The 20,404-nt window shown below is 50.6% G+C and overlaps 1 protein-coding gene across 1 annotated transcript in view; it reads left to right on the top strand.

Moving 5' to 3' along the window:
• The first annotated feature begins 9,595 nt into the window (after nt 1-9,595).
• The window catches only part of ARRB1 (arrestin beta 1), a 79,540-nt gene continuing 68,731 nt past the window's right edge, over nt 9,596-20,404 (top strand). Inside the window, exon 1 of the mRNA XM_055423689.2 lies at nt 9,596-10,245. Coding sequence (XP_055279664.1) covers nt 10,226-10,245 — 20 coding nt within the window. The 5' untranslated portion in view covers nt 9,596-10,225. The remainder of the gene's footprint in view (nt 10,246-20,404) is intronic.

Below are 20,404 nucleotides of genomic sequence, written 5' to 3'. Positions count from 1 at the left end.
TTGATTTGCATTTCCATGATCAGTGACGATCATCTTTTCATGTATCTGTTGGCCATCTGTATGTCTTTTTTGGAAAAACATCTGTTCAGATCCTCTGCTCATTTTCAGTTGGGTCGCTTGTTTTTTTGATGTTGAGTTCTAAGCGTTTGTGTATTTTGGACATTAACACCTTATCGAATATACCCTTTGCAAATGTATTCTCCCATCTGGCAGTCTGTTCTTTTGTTTTGTTGATAGTTGCTTTCACTGTGCAAAAGCCTTTTAGTTCATGTAGTTCCATTTATTTATTTTTGTTCTTGTTTCTCCAAATCTTTGCTAGATCTTATTAGAATTTCAACAGCTTTTCCACTATCCTTCTTCTGTTCTAGGACTCAATCCAGCATACCACTGTATTTAGTTATCCTGTCTCCTGAGTCTCTTCTGGGACACTTTCTCAGTCTTTCCTTGCTTTTCATCTCTGTTTGTTTGTTTTCTTGTTGTGTTACTTTGAAAGTATTAAAGAGTATTTGTCAGATATTTTGTAGAATGTCCCTCAACTTGGATTTTTTTCTCATGATTAGACTGGGATGAGTTGCCCCGCTCACCACATGCAATCAGCTGGTTATGGTACCCTCGATCACTTGATTAGTTTGTCAGATTTGTCCAGTGTGAACTTACTATTTTTTCCTTTTCCATGCTTTCTTCTTTGACAGTGAGTCACTAAGTCCAGCACACATTCACAGACAGAGAGCCAATTAAGCTCTGTCTGGAGGGGAGAGTCCACATATATTATTTGGAATTCTTCCATAAGGAAGGTTTGTCCCTTCTCTCCACGTATTTATTTATTCAATCACTTATTTAGATCAGCATGGGCTCTGTGTATTTATGCTATACTCCGGGTTACACTCTAGTACTCCACTATTTTGTTGCTCAAATTATCCCAGCTCCGGCTATTGAGAGCTCTTTCAGGCTGGTTCCTATGTCCCTTTGACACACCCCATCCTATTTATTTAAGCACTTCCTTACTTTCTGGCACTAGTTTCTAGATTTCTAAATCATATTTCTTATCCTGGCAATCATATATTTCACTTCCCATAACTCTTTCCTGTTTTCTGATTCTTTTTACTAACAGCCTTTTCTTGTTTAATGGATCCAATATCATGTCAAATTAGAGTTTCTTTCTTTCTTTCTTTTTTTTGGCCATGACACAGAGCTTGTGGGATCTTAGTTCCCTGACCAGACTGAACCCAGGCCCTAGGCAGTGAAAGTGCTGACTCTTAACCACTGGGCCTCCAGAGAATTCCCTAGAATTTATTTCTAATCATAAGGTTGTAAATGCTGTTTATTGGATTTAAATGATCAGAATTACTCTCTAGGTAAAGCACAAAATAGTTAATTATGGTTGTTTTAACTCTTGAGAATGTAATAGTATAGCTATAGTCAGAATCAGAAGCTGGGGGTTGAGGAGAGGTGGAGCAGAGTACAGGGGCTAATTTCTTCATTTATAATAGAAATCATAGGATATAGCTAAAGTAGATGAAAGTGGAAATAAAGATTCATTGAGCTTGAAGCAGTAATGAACAGAATTAAGTTAGCATTATAACTAACACAACATGGAAGAAATTGGAAAATGAGCAGTAGTGTGAGTGAGCAAATGTCTTCATTTTTTTTTTTCATGAGGGAGTCAATGAATATTAATCCAGTTGATAAATCAAGAAATAGAAGTATATGCATATTAATTAGATTGATGAATTCAATGATGGTAAAGCCACCACATCTCAAATCAAAAAAGCTTGCTGGTTTCATTTTTATTTTTTAGTTTTATTTTTTGGCCACATGGCCATGGCAATGAAAGCACAGAGTCCTAACCACTTGACCTGCCAGGGAATTCCCACTGGTTTCCTTTAAAGAGGGGGCCTACAGCTGGGTGGGATGGGGTCAAGTAAGACTGATAAAACAATGCTTCATAAACATAATTTAATGTATGTAAATGTTGAACACTGGTTCAAAAGCTGGGTCTCTGATGGTGGGAAGGGAAATGATGGGTCTGGATGAGACTGGCCCTGTGCAAACTCATGGATGCAGAACACAGCCCTGCTTGGGTAGACATATTCCCAGAGGCAGGGTCCCTCTCCTCTGCTTCTCTAGCATGTTCATCTATCCAACAGCTTACCTAGCACTTGCTGAGCGTCAGGCTCTGCTTTGGAGCTGGGGACATGAAGCCATATTTGTTCTTGAAATGTAAATCGATCCTTACAGTAGACTGCTGACCCTAGAGGGGTACTCCCCACCACGGGAAGGGTATAGTCCAATTGACTTCCCTTTCCAGGATGAGGAAGGTTGAGGCAGGAATCCTGGGAGGTATGGTGACCAACTCTTCTTGTTTGCCCACCAGTGTCCTGGACTACGAAGACACCAGTCATTAGGAAAGACCCTGATGCTGGGAAAGAGTGAAGGCAAGAGGAGAAGGGGACAACAGAAAATGAGATGGTTGGATGGCATCACTGACTCAATGGACATGAGTTTGAGCAAGCTCCAGGAGATGGTGAAGGACAGGGAAGTCTGGTGTGCTGCAGTCCATGGGGTCGTAAAGAGTTGGACATGACTGAGTGATTGAACAACAACAAAACCATGGACTATAAATAAGGCAGAGTGCCAAAGAAGTGATGCTTTCAAACTGTGGTGCTGGAGAAGACTCTTGAGAGTTCCTTGGAAAGCCAAGAAATCAATCAGTCAATCTTAAAGGAAATCAACACTGAATACCCTTTGAAAGGACTGATGCTGAAGCTGAAGCTCCAATACTTTGGCCACCTAATGTGAACAGTTGACTTATTGGAAAAGACTCCGATGCTGGGAAAGATTGAAGGCAGAAGGAGAAGAGGGCAACAGAGGATGAGATGGTTGGATGGCATCACTGATTCACTGAAGATGAACTCGGGCAAACTCTGGGAGATGGTGAAGGACAGAGAAACCTGGTGTGCTGCAGTCAATGGGGTCGGGTGAGTTGGACATTGCTTGGTGACTGAACAACACATTCTGGTTTTAATAGTGGTAAAGAACCCACCTGCCAATGCAGGAAACATAATAGATGTGGGTTCAATCCCTGGGTCAGAAAGATCCCCTGAAGGAGGGCATGGCAACCCATTCCAGGGTTCTTGCCTGGAGAATCCCATGGACAGAAGAGCCTGGCGGGCAACAGTCCATGGGGTCGCAAAGAATCGCACACAACTGAAGCAACTTAGCATACACGCAGGCACATCCTGGTTTTAAAACGGAAAGTCCTTTGTCTCAGGAAAACTCTCTGTCCTGGGCAAATCTAGGCATTTGGTCACCCTTTCTAAGGGGGTGATTTCTAGCTCCACCTGTCACTTCTTCTGAGTCTGTGTTCTACTGGAGGAGATCAAGGATTCCAGAACTTGTGGGTGTCACCTCTAGAGCTGACAGCATGATCTGCTTCCTGAACTTTGGAGGGTCTGCAGTGGTAGGGTTGGCAGGGTGAAGCTCCAGGAGCTGGTGATTCTGATTTTTGGATGGCTAAGGTGAAGAAAGACAATTCTTCTAGGAGAGGTGGTGTGGGGTAGATTAAAGTACAGTAGTTTCTTTGCCTCCAAAACTGCATGTCTGACGGAATATAGTTTGACCTCGGAAGGAGACCAGATTGTTACTCCCACTTCATTCCTTAAAATGCACTTATTTAATAATTATTTATTGGGCATCTACTGTGTACTACATTCTGACTGTTGTTACCTTACACTTATTAACTCTGCCCTGTTTGACTCTGAAGACAAATCAAGGGACCGAACAGATTCAGATACAAATATGAAGTTTACAATCCATAAGGCGATGTCGACAATTGATTTGTGCTCTTATTTCCCTTCTCCTAATTTATTTGTCTGTCCTTGTATCAGGACCGTTACACCTTAATGATTGCAGTTTAATATTAGGTTTTGAAGTCATGGGTGTGGGTCTCCAACTTTGTCTCTTTTTTCCCCCAAGAAGGATTTAGTTTTTTCCATATAAATTTCTCACATAAAGGCCTACTAAAAAAAGAAAAGCTTATTGGGATTTTGATTTGGATTATATGGAATTATAGATTGACTTTTTTGGGGAAAATAACAGCCTAGTAATGTCTTCTAAGCCATCAATTTGGTATGTTTCTTCCTTTATTTAAATCTCTAATTTCTCTCGACAATGTTATGCTTTTCAGTGAAAGGTAAAGATCTAGAATGTCTTTTGTTAAATTTATGCATATGGATTTTATGTTTTTCAATACTCTTATAAACAGAATTCTTAATTCCATTTCCAGTTCTTTCTGGGTAGTATATGCAAACACAACTGATTTTTATATATTGACTTTATTTATTAATTCCAGTAGTTGTTTGTACATTCCTTATGCTAACAACCATATCATCTGCAAATATAGACAGCTCCACTTATTTCTTTCCAATCTTTGTGCCTTTTATTTCTTTTTATTCCTATTGCAACAGATAGGATCTCTTGTATCGAATTTAATAGAAGTGAGGACTGAAAGCCTTGACTCATTCTTGATCTTACAGGGAAAGCATTCAGTAAGTATTTAAACCTTAGTGTCATGTTAATTGTAAGCTCTTCAAAGTTTTTCTTAATTAAGTTGAGGAAGTTTCTTCTACTGTATTTCACAGTAAAGCAGATATTTGTATTTTTTTTGCTACTCAGCTTCGAAACTCCTTACTCCTGTTTGGGGAATCCTCCCCTTTTTGGGTACTGGAGTAAGTGAAATCCTGCCTTGCAGTATGGAATCACAAAAGCCAACTACACAGTTTCTCAGAGTCCTGATAGCAAGGGTAGGATCACGTGACTTAGGGCAAGGGCACATGACTAGGCTCAGCCAATCAGATGCATGGGGTACTTTGACTCAAAGAAGCAGAGCCAGCTAAGAATCCATTCTAGAGACAGAGATGGCAGTGGCCATATCTTGCCATATCTAGCAAGAGGGCTAGATTTGGTTCTGGCAATAGTGGGGATATAAGTTGTGGAATCCATCGTTCAGCAGTAGTTGCTACATGACTGTCTTTCCAATAGGCTCATTGTATAAGTAAGTCAATCAGAATTGGTTTCTATGATCATAATAAGAACCTTGAGGACTTCCATGGTGGTCCAGTGGTTGAAAATCTGCCTGCCAGTGAAGGAGACACAGGTCCTATCTCTGTTCCAGGAAGACTCCACATGCCAAGAGGGCAACTATGCTGGTGTACCCCAACTACTGAGCCAGCGCCCTACAGCCCATGCTCTGAAACAAGAGAAGCCACTGCACTGAGAAGCCCTAGCACCACAACTAGAGAGCAGCCCCCACTTGCTGCAACTAGAGAAAGCCCATGCACAGCAATGAAGACCCAGAGCAGCCAAAAATAAAATATTTTTAAATTTTTAAAAAAAGGAACTTTGAATTGTCCTCCATCATAATCTCACCACAAAGCAATCTTGTTGGACAATCTGCAGATCTTGTTAGACAAATGTAACACAGCCCCTGCTGTTTTACTGGGGAGCTGAGCCATCTGTAAGCCTGCTTCCTCAGGATATGGCCCCCATCCTCCTTTGTAGCTCCTCCTCTCCCTTCTCTGTGTTTTGGCCAGAGATCCATCTGAATCCTTCCAAAGTGTCATGCCCTTTCCTCCCTCCCTCCTGGCTTTGCAGCTGTTGAGTGTCCTCTCCCTGGAATGCAGTTATCATTCCTCCCTAAATGGCTGACACTGCCTCCTAATTGATCTCCCCTTCCACATCCCCCTGGCCCATGTCCAATCCACATTTCATACAACACCCAGAGCCATCTCCTCAAAACACATGTCTGAGCATGTCACTGCTCTGTTTAAAATCTTCCAAAGCTTCTTTATTGATCTTTGGATAAAGACCAAATTCCTTAACACAACCCTCCAGGATCAGCATGGTCTTGCTCCCGCCTACATCTCATGCTTACTGGGAGACACTTAGAAGGTAGAAACAGAGGACTAGTTTGACATGGATTGAGTGGGGGAAACAGAGGTGTCAAAGATGACAAGCAGATTTCTGCTCGGGGCAGAGGTAGGGAAGCTCCTTAGGTGAAAAATTTATTCACCTTTAAGACCTCAAAGGTGTGTCCCAGTCAGCCTCACATCCTTTGTTGAGGAGGGAGCTGAAAACTCATCCACCCACTCACACTTCAGACTGACCTTCATCTACCTGACCAGCTAAGCAGAGGTTTTAGATGTGAGCTGCAGCTCTTTTATTTGTTATGTCCTTGGCTTAGACGCTTTCCCTCCCAGAGCGTCTGTTTTTTCATCTTTAAAGAAGAATAGTCCTTTTATCTCTTCTCTTCCCTTCCCTTCTCTCCCTCCTTCCATCTCTCCCTCCCTTTCTCCTTGATAAAAAAAAAAAAAATTATTGTGAGTAATAAATTTCAGGGATGTGACTGGCCCAAGTTGGGACATACCTGGAGATGACCACCTCAGTTACAGAATCTATCTATCCTTTAGAAAAATCACTCTGGTTTTCAAGCAGAGGATATATTACAAATAAACTGAAAGAGGAAGGAAGGGGGCCTCCAGTCTTCTCAAGCATCAGTGCCCTTGGAAAAATGTGTGGGGAGGTGGGCTGCATGGAGGGTGGAACAAGCAGACCCGCCTCAAATCTCAACGCATTCCTGCACCATCCGCTGTCCACAGTCCATCCCTCAGCAGGTGCTGTTGACTCTACCTCCAAACATAGATGAACCCCTTTACTTCTCTTCATTTCTGCTGCGTCACCTTAGGCCAACCAGCAGTTCTCTCTGACCTGCTCCAATAATGGGATGCCCCGCCTCTGCTCCTGTCTTGCTCCAAAACATCTCCATCCAACAGCCAGTGACCTTTAAGAACATAAATCAGGTACAGTTATTCATCTCCTAAGTCCTCCACTGGCTCCACAGACTCCTCAGTCCCAGCAACAAGCCCTGCACAATCCCCACCACTCTTCCCTGTTCACAGAAACCCAGGTACCCTGTCCTTGCTCCTGTGCTTCAGGAAAGCCCAACTTCTGTACTTGCTGCTCCCTCTGCCTGGGTGGCTCTTCTCCTGGCTCTCCCCATACGATACACATTGCTGAGTCCTCATCAACAGATCTCCTTCCAGAGGTCCTCTTCTTGAAGAACCTTTTTCTTAGGACAGTTGCCTCCATCACTCTTTGTTTTATCACTTTTATTCCCTTTATAACACTTATCACTGCCTGAAATCAGACTTTTAATATTTATAGAGGTCTCCTCTCCTCCACATCACTACTTCTACATTTTTATTAATTTTAATTCTACTATAATATAATATGATTATTATCCAAAGGTCCTGACAAGTAAACTCTTCTTTCAGTAGGAACCCTCACTGAAATGACAGCTTCATTTGTTTTACTGACCATGATTTGTAGGTTCCTAGAACCATGCATGGCACATTCAATAAACAGTTACTGAACCAAGAGTGAATCAATGGCCAGATTCTGACTCTACCAATATTAGCTTCACTTTAGGGAGGGCTAGGAGTGGAGGAGGGCTTCCCAGGTAGTGCTAGTGGTAAAGAACTCACCTGCCAATGCAGGAGACGCGGGTTCAATCCCTGGTTCAGGAAGACCCCCTGAAGGAGGCCACAGCAGCCCACTCCAGTATTTTTGCTGGAGAATCCCATGGACAGAGGAGCCTGGCGGTTACAGTCCACAGGGTAGCAAATAGTCGGACACAACTGAAGTGATTTAAGACGCACTCACACAGTGGGGAGGAGGAATCAGAGGCCAACGTTCAGAGGAGGCAATGGATTTGGGCAAACTACTTAGTTTTTCCAAGTATCAGTTTGCTCATTTCATTTTTTAAAAAAGGAAAAGAATGTCGATCTCATAGAATTGTGAGCATCAAATAGTGCCAGGTACCCTTACACCCCCCCTCATGATGTTTATAGGTTAGTGGAGAGGGGGATGTACTTGAAACCCTGTAACGTTCAGTGTCCCTAGAACGTTAGAGCCATGTTTTCCATACTGAGCTCGGAAGAGATATGTGGGAGCAGGAGTTACCTGAAACCATCTGATATATCTTTCTGAACAGTTTTACTTGGAAGTAATTTAGAACATTATCTTTTTAAATGTATATTATATATTTATTTATTTTTGGCTGTGCTTAGTCTTTATTGCTGGGCATGGGCTTTTTCTAGTTACAGAGAGTAGGGGCTACTTTCTAGTTGTGGTGCACGGGCTTCCCATTGCAGTGGCTTCTCTTGTTGTGGAGCGTGGGCTCTAGGCGCACAGGCTTCAGTAGTTGTGATGCAAGGGCTTAGTCACCCTGTGACAAGTGGGATCATCCCAGACCAGGCATCAAATCGGTGTCCCCTGCATTGCAAGGTGGATTCTTAAACACTGGACCACCAGAGAAGCCCCATATAACACTGTTTTATAGTTAACTAAACACAAAGACTTACTGAGTCAAATGCAGAATTTGGCTGAATTTTAAAATCCAGGTGCCTTACGTATCATCATGAGGAGAGGCCCTGGAAATCATCTGGTAGGGCTGAACCCATGTTTTCTAGATGGGGAAATGGATGCAGAGAATGGGTGGACCTGGCCCCTCCAAAGTGGTTAAAGTCCTCTCTCGCTCACTCGATAAGCCTCCTGTCATCATGCTGGACTCTGGCATGCTTCTCTCAAGTTCCCAACCTCAGCAAAATCAGCAGGTGGCTTCCTCTCCTTCCCCTGTGGGAGTGAAGGCAAAGCCCAGAGGCCAAGGCCAGGAGGAAGGTTCTGGGCCTTAATCCAACTCTCCCAAGTGGACCCTGGACCACTCTGTCTGCCTATCAACAGGACCCCTCCTCAACCATCTGCCCATCTGAACACAATTATAGTGATTATACTGGGATATCCTTTCCCAATTATGTATAAGCAGCATAGGTAACTGCTTCTGAGCATAATTACAGGAGATGTTTACAGACCCACAATCACATCAGAATAAATGATAGCTTCCTTTTCTCCCATTAATATACCAATATTAGGGCTCTAACAAGGCCAATTAGCCAAATCATAGCAGTGAGGGGGTGGGAAAGACCTCACACGCTCCCACCACCTGCAAAGGGTGAATGGATCTCAGACAAAGCAGCGTCCCAGGCAGGATTTTGCAGGACACCAGAGAAGCCTGCAAAAGGACATGCTAACATTCACTGGACACCTACTGTGCGTCAGGCACTCAGGGTAGGCCAGCGAATACCTAGGCATGATTCCGCAAGCTGGTGTTAATATCCCACTTGTAGACTGGCTCTGAGAGGGCTGGGGTCCAGGGTCACCCACAACAGACCATGAAGCTAGGTAGGGACTCTTCCCTTACGCAACTCAGCCAGGTCAGACTCCCAGGCCACAGCCGGCCAGCTTTAGGCCCCCTTCCTTATCTCCTCTTTTCACCATGCTTCCTCTTCCGGGGCAGTCACCACAGCTACCCCCCGCTTGCCTCGGGCCCCCCTCCCACCATCATCAGTTCCCCAGCGTTGACACCGCTTGCTCCAGCCCCCTCCGCCCCTTCTTCCTGTCCCTGTGGTGTGCTAGGGTGTTATCTCTCCAGAAGGGCGGGGAGGTGGGGTGCGGGTAGGGCGACCGCCATCGCAGGCACCCTGTTTCCTACCGACCCCCTCCCTACCCGGGGAGCCGCCCGGAGCCCAGCCCTGGGGGAGCAGGCGCGCCTTCGGCGTCCACGCCCCCGCACACGCAAAGGCTGCACCCCACCGGGCCCCCAGCGTGCGCGGGGGAGCGCGCCTGCACACACGCACCCTGCACAAAGGAGCGCCCCACTCCAGCCAGGCACACGCACCCCATTCGGCAGCGCACACAGCGGTGCACACGCACCCGCATCCTCGCGTTCACACACGCGCACGCATACCCATCCAGCGTGCGCCCTCACGTACACACACACACACACGCGGGGCAGCACCCGTGTGGACCTTGAATGCCGACCTCGGGGCCCTGACGCGCCTGAGCCCTGCCCAGCGGCTGGCTGGGTGGCGCGCACACCGGCCCCGCGGGCCCTCCCCGCTTGGGTGCGGGGCTCCCCGGCTCCCCGGCTCCCCGCCCCGGCCGCGGCGGGCGCTGTGAGGCGCGGCGGGACCGGGCGGGGGCGGCGGCCCGGAGCGCGGAGGAGGCGGAGCAGGAGCCGGGAACCGGCTGGCCCGCGCCCCTCCTGTCGGCCGGGGATTTTCCAGCCTGGGCGCTGACGCCGCGGACCTCCCCGCGGCCGCCTCGGACCATGGGCGACAAAGGGACGCGGTGAGTGCGGGCGGCGGCCGGTCCGGCGCGCGTGGGGGCGAGCTGGGCGAGGGCGCGGGCGGGGGTCCTAGTCCATGTCCCGGCTGTGCGTGCGCAGCCACCCCGCCACCTCTGACTCCGCGGTTCTGCTCCACCCGAGCTCTCCCGTGTGGTCGCCGGCAGGGCTGGGGGCACGGGGACCTGGCCGCGGAGACACACGCACACGCACTCATTCGCTGACACCCAGCAGTGGCTACCCGGCTCAGGGACGCAGGGGGCAGGCTGACACACAATGGCACACGCTCATGTGGACACACAGGCACACTCATCCATGGGCGCTCTGTTTTGGCACACACTGACATTCACTGCCACATGTCAGCACATCCAGTGACACTGTCACACACTCACCAATTCGTTCTTGCTGACACGTTCTTGTGGGGGGGGGGCACACACAGGTCACACTCCAGCACATACCAGCGCTAACACACCTTCATGCTCATGCACACATGTTGACCTACCCTGATACATACACTTACACTCATGGTAACAAACACTCACTGAGACACCCATGCGGTCTCCCTTACCAACAGGAACACTTATGTTGGCATGTCTGTCACCAACAAAGTGTTCAAAAGACCACACCAGTGCTGACCCCCACAGACACATATCAGACTAATGCCCAGACAGACACCCTGGATCGCATGCCCACGGCCCATTGGGCCTGTGACACACTCACTCCAGTCCCCACAAGTGGAGAAGTGGAAACGCAAACACCACACCGGGTGGGAGGCCCCCTGGAGCCTGGGAAAAATGCTTCCCGGCCAGGGCTTCATTTCCCTCTGACCTCCCCAAGGGCTGCAGATCTCCTCCAGCAGAGGTGTGGGGAGAGGGGGCTCGGGTCTCCCTAGGAGTCTGCCCTGACGCAGAAAGGGAGAGGTCTGCCTCTGAAATGGGAAACTGGGACAGAAAATAGAGGGGTGCTGGGTCCCAGGACAAGCCCCTGTCGGGCAGGCATCTTTGTCACCCTAGATCCACCCTTTCACTCCACCAGCTCCCTTCAGTTCAGATAGAAGTTTATCCCGTATCTCCTCTTACCCCTTAAGCGTGAACCCTCTTAGCCATTCTTTTCTTCCTTTACCCTCTTCTTTGTACCCCAGTCCCTTCCTTCTCTATGCCCTGCCTGACCCTCTCCTTACTTCCAATAATATTTACAGAGCACCTGGCACGTATGAGGCATAGTGTGCGGTACAAAGGTGTGCACGACCCATTCCTTCCCCATGGAGCTCATACTAGAGGGAAAGGGCCCCCGTGGCCATCGTGTTTCGGGACCACTGACAAGCAGTGTAACGCTCACTGCCATCTGACACTCACTCTCAACAACCTGAGAAAAGTCGTGCAGAGATTAGCTCCATTTTCCAGAAGAAGAAACTGAGGCTCAGAGATAACTTGTGCTCTGAAGGTTTAAAAACTGCCTCCTGCCGGCTCTGCGAGTAGGTTAACTTTGCTCTTCCTGTTTTCCCAAGGAGGAACCAGAGCTTAGAGAGGTTACCCTGACTTGCTTAAGGTCAAGAGGGGCCAGAGGCTGGAGTCTACTTGATCCGTTTCTCTGGAGCTCGCTGTTGGGCACTCTCAAGCCCCTCATGGGCCCTGGTTTGAGGTCTGGGTGGGATGGCTGGCTCTGTGGGTGGAGGCCCAGCTGGTGGTGGAGGCTGCAGAAGATGGCGAGGCATCTGCATTCACCTTGATGGCTAGCCCCCGTTGCAGTCGGCTGACCCAGGACCCAGGTCTCTGTCCTCAGAGGAGCATGTGTGAGTCTCTTCCACCACGTCCCGGTAACCCAGTGACAGGATCTTCCTGATCATGGAGGTGGGACTTCTCTCCCTGCAGGCAGCCAGAAGCCCTTCCCCCTCCCCGCCGTCCCTTTTGTGCTGCTTCGCCATCAGGGTGACTCAGCCCCTCCTGGGCCTCGGTTAGCCTCACTGTGACTTGGGGGAAGTGTCATTGCTCTCCTGCTGGCATAGGTTGTCAGCAGGATGGGCACCTGTTGGAGACCCTATCTCTGGAGCTAAGTATTTTCCATGACTTCCCTGCTGTGTCTCTAAGTCACTGGGAGCTTGAGGACCTTAGCTTTCCCACCTGTAAATCGTAGCTATTACCTAACATTTTCAGGACCCTCCCTGTGTTTTCTGAATACATCTGGCAGGGGAGAAAGTGCTGCTGGAAGCCTGGTGCCTAGGCCTGGCTGTAGTCCATGGGACAGTGGCCCCATTCTCTCTCCCGGGCTCCCCTGTATTCCCAGGAGGCCTCCCTCTCCCTTCCAAACAGATTTCCTGAGTAATTTGGAAGCAAAAGACACAATCAATAATAGGCCGTGCCTTGCCTTTTTCTGTAAAGCATGGGATTCTACTTTATCTCCGACTTAGACGAGGAGATGGCAAATGTCTGATACTCCAAGGATCAGGAGTCGTGCATCCATCCTGCACCTGGATTTGCCACCCCCACATGAAAGTGACAACGAGAATGAATCAGAAACAGTCACTGGGCTTGAGGAAGTTCCAGGGTCGGGGGGAAAGAGGGGAGGAAAGAATATCTAGGTAGGGTAAATTTCAGGTGGTGTGATGACTCTTCTGACAAGCGCTCACGGAGCGATCAGACAGCCATTCTGCAAACATTGACTGAGTGCTGGTGGTTCAGAGATGAATGGCTCTACTCGGTTTCCAAAAGCCTGAGAGCAGAGCGAGTGATTATCTTGCAAGGTTACGTGTGCTGTGGGAGGCCAAAGGAGGAGTCCCTAACATAGTTTTGGCAGGGGGCATGGTGAGGGATGCTTTCCTGAGAAGGAGATGGTACTGGAGCAAGAAGGTGGGGCTGGGACGTCATTCCTGACGTGGGAGGAGGAATGTGACGAGGTTTGGAGACAGGAGGTGACACGTGCCACCTGCGGGTTGGGCTGGGGTGACGGGTGAGAGTGGACACAGGCAGGTTATCAACAGCCTGGGATGTCAAACTAAGGAGAGGTTTTCTCCTGAAGTCCCCGGTGACTCAGAGAGGAGTGTGGGGAGGGCAGGGATGGGAGCAGATTTGTGTTTCAGAAGGGTGCGTTTGGCCACCTGATGTGAAGAACTGACTCATTGGAAAAGACCCTGATTCTGGGAAAGATTAAAGGCAGGAGAAGGGGATGACAGAGGACAAGATGGTTGGATGGCATCACCGACTCGATGGACATGAGTTTGAGCAAGCCCCAGGAGTTGGTGATGGGCAGGGAAGCCTGGAGTGCTGCAGTCCATGGGGTCACGAAGAGTCAGACACAACTGAGCAACTAAACTGAGCTGAAAGAGGGGCAGGCCTGGATGCAGGGAGCCCAGTGGGGAGTTTGAGGAGGAGCCTGGGAGAAAGCGAGATTTGAATTAAGGCTGTGGCAAGAATGGAACTGAGAAAGATGAACAGGGAGGTAGAGTCCATTAGTCGTACTCGTCTGGTGCCTGACATGTGCCAGATTTACATGCATGATTCCATGGTCCTCCCTCTGATTCTATTAGTGTAAGGACTGTTCCCATTTTCTGTACCAGGAAACAGACTAGGAGAGATGAAGTAATTTGCCCACTGCCATTCATTCAATGAGCTTTTGAACCCAGGCCTATCTGCCATGCTGCTCTGTGCTTTCACCCAGAAGGAGGGGATTGTCTGGCTCACAGGTGACCTCCCCTACCTCCCTGGCAGCCCCATTCTCAAGTCGAGCATCCCTTCTGTTTCTTCCTATTCCTACCAACTCAGCTGGCAATGTAAAGGATCAAAGTTAGACAATAAGAAGGACTTACTGAGAGACAATGGGATGTAGTGACATTTCCTTTTCTACAGATGTTTATGAACTCCTCTTTTTTGGCAAGGAAGGAGGGTGGGTGTGATGGGGACACGTAATCACCAGCTCTCTGTGAAACTTGGCTGTGGTCTCTCTTGGTGGTTAAGCTCTGTGTGACCCATCTTGGCTGGAACATGGGGGAAGTCCTGTGGCTTTGGCCAGGGTCACTTATGGGACTGCTGGGAGTGGAAGCATTGAGACTGACCCATTGTCTCTGATCCCTGGCTCTAGCCTGGCCTCTGGGTTTCAGACCTCTCCACAGCTGTGTTCCTTCTGAGCCTGGGCCTCCTTGCCCAGGGGTGAAGCCTCCTATTGGCATGGGTTCAGGGGTCCTGAGTTGTGGATGTGCCATACACTGGGGATGCAGCAATGGAAGAATAACAGGCTGGGAGTCAGCACACCCTGAGTGGCCTCTGGCCTCTGCCAGGACATCCTCTGCAGTGACCATGCTGGCCATCTAATGAGACCTGACGTGGGTGGCAGCTTGACAGGGAGCCAAGCTGGAAGTTGAGGAAGATATCGGGGGTCTTCTGCATAGATGGGTCCAGATCTCAGGGTCAGGATGGACATGGGAGGCAAGCATTTTGAGAGGCTTCAGTTTAGAGATGGCATTTGACTTGGCAATTGTGGATGGCATGGCTCAGGGAGAAGGATAGTTTGAAGAGAGGGTGGCTAGGGACATTTGAGACTTTGGAGAGCACGTGTGTATAAGGGTGGAGAGAGGAGAAGGGAAATACAGGGGGAGGCTGTGTCCTGGGAGCCACAGGGCAGGGAAGGACCAGCAGAGGATGAAACTGGGGAAGACCCCTGGCATTTAGGCAGAAGGCAGTGGCTGGTTCCTTGTTGAGAGGGGTTTTGATGGAGCCATGAGGGCAGAGCTGGGCCACAGTGGGCAGAGGAGAGAAAAGAAGGACCTTGTTCTTCTCTGCCTGGAGCTGGTAGGGAGCCTCTTGGAAGAAGGGTGTGAGGCCCTGGGCTGGGGGCACGGGGGGCTCTGGGTGTGGGGGCCTGGGGGGTGAGGTTCAGCTGAGGACTGGGAGCTACACTGCAGAGGGTCACGGCGGGGAGCGTCTGTGCTGGCTCCTGAGAGGGGGGCCACGTGGAATCGGGCAAAGGGTCTTGAGAAAGGCTTCCTGGAAGAAGGTGCCCCCTGAACTGGGTCCTGGGGCATGTGGACAAAAGGAAGCGCCTAGGTCCGCGTGCAGGTGAGGAGTGAGGCAGCAGAGTGGCTAGTGGGCTCCGGTGCTGAAGTGGGTGGGTTTCAAGGCACTTTCTACTCAGGTTTTCATTCCTCACTTGTCTTTGTTCCCCGTTAGGTGAGCTCCTTGTGATTTGGGGCTGTTTCTGTTTCCTGTTGGCTTATCCATTGTCCAGCTCTGGATCTGGTTCATAGGAGATGCCTGGCAGGGATGTGTTGACTGGACTGAGCCACTTCCTCCCTTCTTGCCTCTGCTGTCAGCCCAGGGGCTCCCTAGGTCTTTCCCATTAGGGAATGCTGAGGATGGAAGCCATATTTCCCAGATGAGACCTGGTGCTGGGGGATCACCTCCATCAGACTGAGAAGTCCTGAAGGAGAAGAGTACCACTCCTATCAGAATGGGCTTCCTGCATGTGAAGCCTGGTTCTCCCCCATCGGACAGGCTTCTGCAGGTGGGAGCCCTGACTCCGACATCGGGCAGGGGACTTCTGGAGGTGGGACATGTCTTCAGGATGAGCCCTGCTGAGGTTAGAACAGGGATCCTGATGGGTCCTGAGCATCGTCCTTCCCTCCTGTGTGCAGGATGGGTCCTGCCCTGGGGGTGGCTTGAGTCCTAGTAGGGGGATATAGAACAGAGCGGGTGGGACAAGACAGGGCGGCTGCTTTAGAGAGGGGAACAAAGGACACTCTTGTCCCAGCCCCTCCCCCCTCCCTCCGCCCTGGCAGGGCCATCTCTCTGGAGACGCACCCCCACCCCTTCCTGGGCCTGGCCCCGTCTTTAGTCCCACTTGAGAGGAACTGCTTGTTCCTTCCCGAGAGACCCAGTGCCAGATGAGGCTCCCAGGAGGCCCTGCCCCAGGGATCAGACCAGACAGGTCCTGGAGTTCTGTGTGATTGAATTCACCACAGCCCTGGAGTCGCTTTTCCTCTGCCTGGGGCTGGGTCTGGCCTGGCTGAGACCATAGCCAGTGAGTCCCCCTGTAGCTGGAGAGGGATCTGGAGCAGGGGTGGGGGTGGGGGTGCTGGGGTCTGTGTCAGGGCAGCAGGAGGCAGGACTCCTTACTCAAGGTCTGAGTCATTCGGTGGCCATGCTGGCTCCAGCCTGTCTCTCCAGGTGCACTCAGAGGCCCAGAAGGTGAATGAATGTGGCCCCACACAAGGCATGTGCTCCCTTCATCCTGGCCCTGAGTCTCTGGCCCAAACTGGTCATCCTCGTTGTTTTGCAGCCTCACCCCTTCCCTCCCAGCTGTTGCAATCAGTAGGCGTGGATGCTTTTCGGCAGAGGACCACAGAAGGGGTTGGGAGTGGACTGCTAGGCTGTGCCGTCCCAGGAGGGTCAGGGATTCGCTCTAATGCTTTCTCAGTGCTGTGTGACCTTGGGTGCGACACACACCCTCTCTGAAACTTGGTGTCCCTATGGAAGTCAGATCAGCCAGAGGGTACAAAGCTCTTCTCCTGGAGTCAGTGTTTCCTGTGTGCTGGTAGTGGGTTTGGGGGTGACCTTCCTTCTGGAGGGCAGAAATGGGGGACTGGGCAGTTCAGGCCTCTGCCACACAGCAGTGGGACTGAGATCACTGGGGAGCTGGGCCTGGATGGCTGTGGGTTGCATTCTTCCCTGTGGGACCAGGTCGTTGCCTCAGTAGCCTTCCACCCCTCAAAGCACCTGCAGAAACTGGCAAGCAGGCAGGTCCTGGGACATTTCATTTTCTCTGCCCAGGCCATGCCCTCCTCAGGTACCCACAGCCTCCTCTGTGATCTGATTGGCATATATTAAAGGCTGATTAGCATAGTGGTTAGGCTCTAGGAAGAACCAGATTTCCTGGTTTCAAATGCCAGCTTGCCACTTCCCAGCCTGGCAACCTCTGGTGAACTATTTAACCCCTTCTCTGCTGAAAATCCCTCACTTGTAAAATGGGGTAGCAGTGGTGTTTGCCTTATAGGTTGTCTTAAGGATTAAATGAGTTAAAATAGGTACAACTAGGAGATAAGCCCCTGGCACAAGTGCAGTGTTACATGAGGTTAGTTCACAATGCCCTTCCTGTCCTTCAAAGCCTGGATCACTCATGGATCACTCATGGCCTTCTCCTTTAGGAAGCCCTCACTGATCTCCAAGTGCCTTGTGACTTTTTTTTTTTAACTGTATATTCATTCTCTCTCTCTTTTGGCATTCATGCCTCTGTAGGTCCTGGTTATTTGCACGCTCATGATGTCCTCTGTGTGAGACCATGGGCACTTGGCCCGAGTCTGTTGTCCTTTTGCAACTGTGTAGACCTGGTGTGTCACTGAGCTCCATAAATATTTGTTCAGTGAAGGAGGCTAATGGAGGTGTTCCACCGAGAAAAGATACACTTGGAGAGGGCAGTGTGGTGGGTGAGGACAGAAGGACACCATTGCTGATTCTGAAATGTCTTAACGATGGCCCAGAGTCACAGGCATTAGATTATTCTCTGTAATCTAAAGGATGGAAGGCACAAGATGACGGCTTTACCTTTGCTAGGAGAATGTGTGTTCTGGCAACCTGGCGAGGGGATCGGTGGCTCATTCCAACCTCTGTGCCTTTGTTCCTGCTGCTCCCACCATCAAGAATGTTATCCTTTCTTCTCTCTGCTTGTCCAAATTCTACTTCCTCAACACGTGCCCAGCCATCGCTTCCTGGCTCGTTGGAGAGGGTGGGCTCTGTTCGCCACACCCATCCTCAGACATTGACGGAGCCTCTCCTGGGTCTGGGTAGTCCATCACCCTTTAGGATGGACATCTGAATCTGGCTACAGTGTGTCCAGTGTGGTTTGACCTGACATGAGGAGGGAACCATGGCTTCTGATGACCTGGCGGTGGTCAAGGAGTTCTTTATGCACCTGGAGAGCCCTCCCTCGGCCTGCTGGCAGAGCACTGTTCTCCCCCACGGCTTCCCACTGGGCAAGTACTCAGAACCCACCTAATTACTGAGAACAGAGTTCTGGGCACCGGATCCAGCAGGCTGCGGTCATAATCAGCTAATTAAACCACCCGAGCACTGCTTCTTGGTCCAGCAGAGGGGAGGGAGTGGGGTGGTGAAGAGTCGTGAGAAGAAGAGGGATGCTCCACGCAGGGAGAGTTCAGACACTGGGCCTGCTGAGCAGAGCTGGGAAAGGAAGCAGGAAATGGGGAGAGAGGGTGGGGGGCAGGCAGGGAGAGGGACAGCTGGATGAGAGCGGGTGCTGTCTGGGGGCTGCACTCGAATGAGATGAATCAGAGCAGCCATCTGGTCTGGGAGGCAGGGACCCCACTTGGTCATCGTCCCTGTAACATCGTGGACAAACTGCTTTTCCTCTTTGGACCTCAGTTTCTCCGGGTGTCAAGCAGCAGGGGGAAAGTGTTGGCTTGGAAGGTCCCTGGAACCTTTTGATTTGGTTCAACAGTTTGCAGGGGAGGAGGCGTCAACAGCAGACTGTTTCTGCCCAGTAGCTTGGCCTCTCGCAGCCCTGTCTTCTGAAAGGGGCAGGAGGAGGCGTCAACAGTGACTGTTTCTGCCCAGTAGCTTGGCCTCTCGCAGCCCTGTCTTCTGAAAGGGGCAGGTGGTGCTTGGGACTAACCCAGCCTGAGACTGAGTCTCTGTAGATTAATCACAAGGGAAGGGCGTAGATGGCATTGGGCAAGTCCTCGGCCTCTGTCGTGCTCGTGTCCCTGCTCTGTCTGCCTGACTGTCCCGTGGCTCCCAAACTAGTGTCCTCAGCGAGTGACCGTTTAAGGTTGTGCAGTATCCTTTCCAACAGTCTAGAAATTTCCTAAGAAGCACCCTACGAGTGTAGGAATGGGGTTCCCTGAAGGTAAAGCCACAGGTTTGGAGTCTGGATCTCAGAATCACAGAGACTTGGCTTTGTTGTCTAGCTGTATTGCTCCTTGACCTTGGGTGAGGGTCTTAAACTTTGTGGGTGTTAGTTTTCTCATTTATGAAATAAGGATAATACTATCCTCTATTGCAAGTAGTTGCTATGGGCAGAGAGGGTAGGGATTTGATAAAAGTCACTGTGACTCTTAAGACTGTCAGTGGACCCAGGCTTTTCTCTCTGCCTCCTCGCTCCTGCATCCCCTCCCCCTTCCTGTCCTGCCCAGGGCTGTGTGCTCGGCTGGGTGTGCGGGGGTGGGGGGCTGTGCTGGGCAGGAGGAGAAGGTCAGATGATGGCTGGAAAGGGAAGTGAGATTGCCCAAGGGAGGGGAGGGTGGAGCAGTTGGTGTTGGGGCAGACGGGCTCCCCTCCCTTTTGGCCCCTCACTTATGGTGGGTTCTCTCGGGGGAAGTGGGGAGAGCTTGGGGTCAGGAAGCCGGGGGCAGGGGAGGGTGTCACGGAGGGTTCCAGGCTTCTCTCCTTTATCCCCGCCCCCAGGGGCCGGGTGTAGAGCCAAGGGCCTGATTTTCTGCCAGGGAAGCCAGCAGACCTCTGTTTCACACACTCATACAACAGCCCTTCCTGGTTCTCAACCCCTAGAGGGAGGTGGCTGCTTGAAGCCGGGGCACTTGGAAGGCAGTGCCTGCCTTGGAGGTCTGTGAGGTCTGGAGGAGAGGCAGCAAAGGAAGGGACCAAAGCCGCCTCGGCCTCCTCACACCCCTCCCCACAGTGCTGGGCTGTGACAAGCCAGGGCCTCTGACTCCAAGGAAGCTGGTTACATAACTCAGCCGGACTCCCTGCTTCCTTCTTCCATTCTCCCCAGAGAGGCCTCGGGAGGTGCTGCTTTGCTTTGATTCCCGGGCCCAAGAGGTCACTGAGACCATGCCCCTGCTGAGGGCGGTGATAGGCGCTGCCCACACCATCTCAGGAGGACAGCTGCGTGTGGTGCCCTACTGTGGGCACCGGGTCGGCTCTGTGCACTGCCCCCTTCCCATGCTCCTGGGGGCAGAGCTGCAAAGGGGAGAAGCCTCATTAGAGGAAACAGCCTGTGTCCTGAGATAATTTGCCTGCAAAGTGCCCCGGAGGGAAGCTGACCTCTCTGCAGCTAGAGGAACGGATAATCAGCATTTTCCAGTTTGTTCAACTCAGTTCCACAAACATTTCCCCAGCACTCGCCGGGTGCCAGTCCCAGAGCTCCACTCAAGGCATGTTCCTGAAGCTGTCTGCGCACCCACCCCGCCCCCAGCCCCACCATGGT

Source organism: Moschus berezovskii, chromosome 14 (assembly GCF_049115385.1).
Source record: "Moschus berezovskii isolate FMDL1 chromosome 14, NW_MosBer_1.0, whole genome shotgun sequence".
NCBI classification, from domain to species: Eukaryota; Metazoa; Chordata; class Mammalia; order Artiodactyla; family Moschidae; genus Moschus; species Moschus berezovskii.
This window is presented reverse-complemented; position numbering and strand designations above follow the sequence as displayed.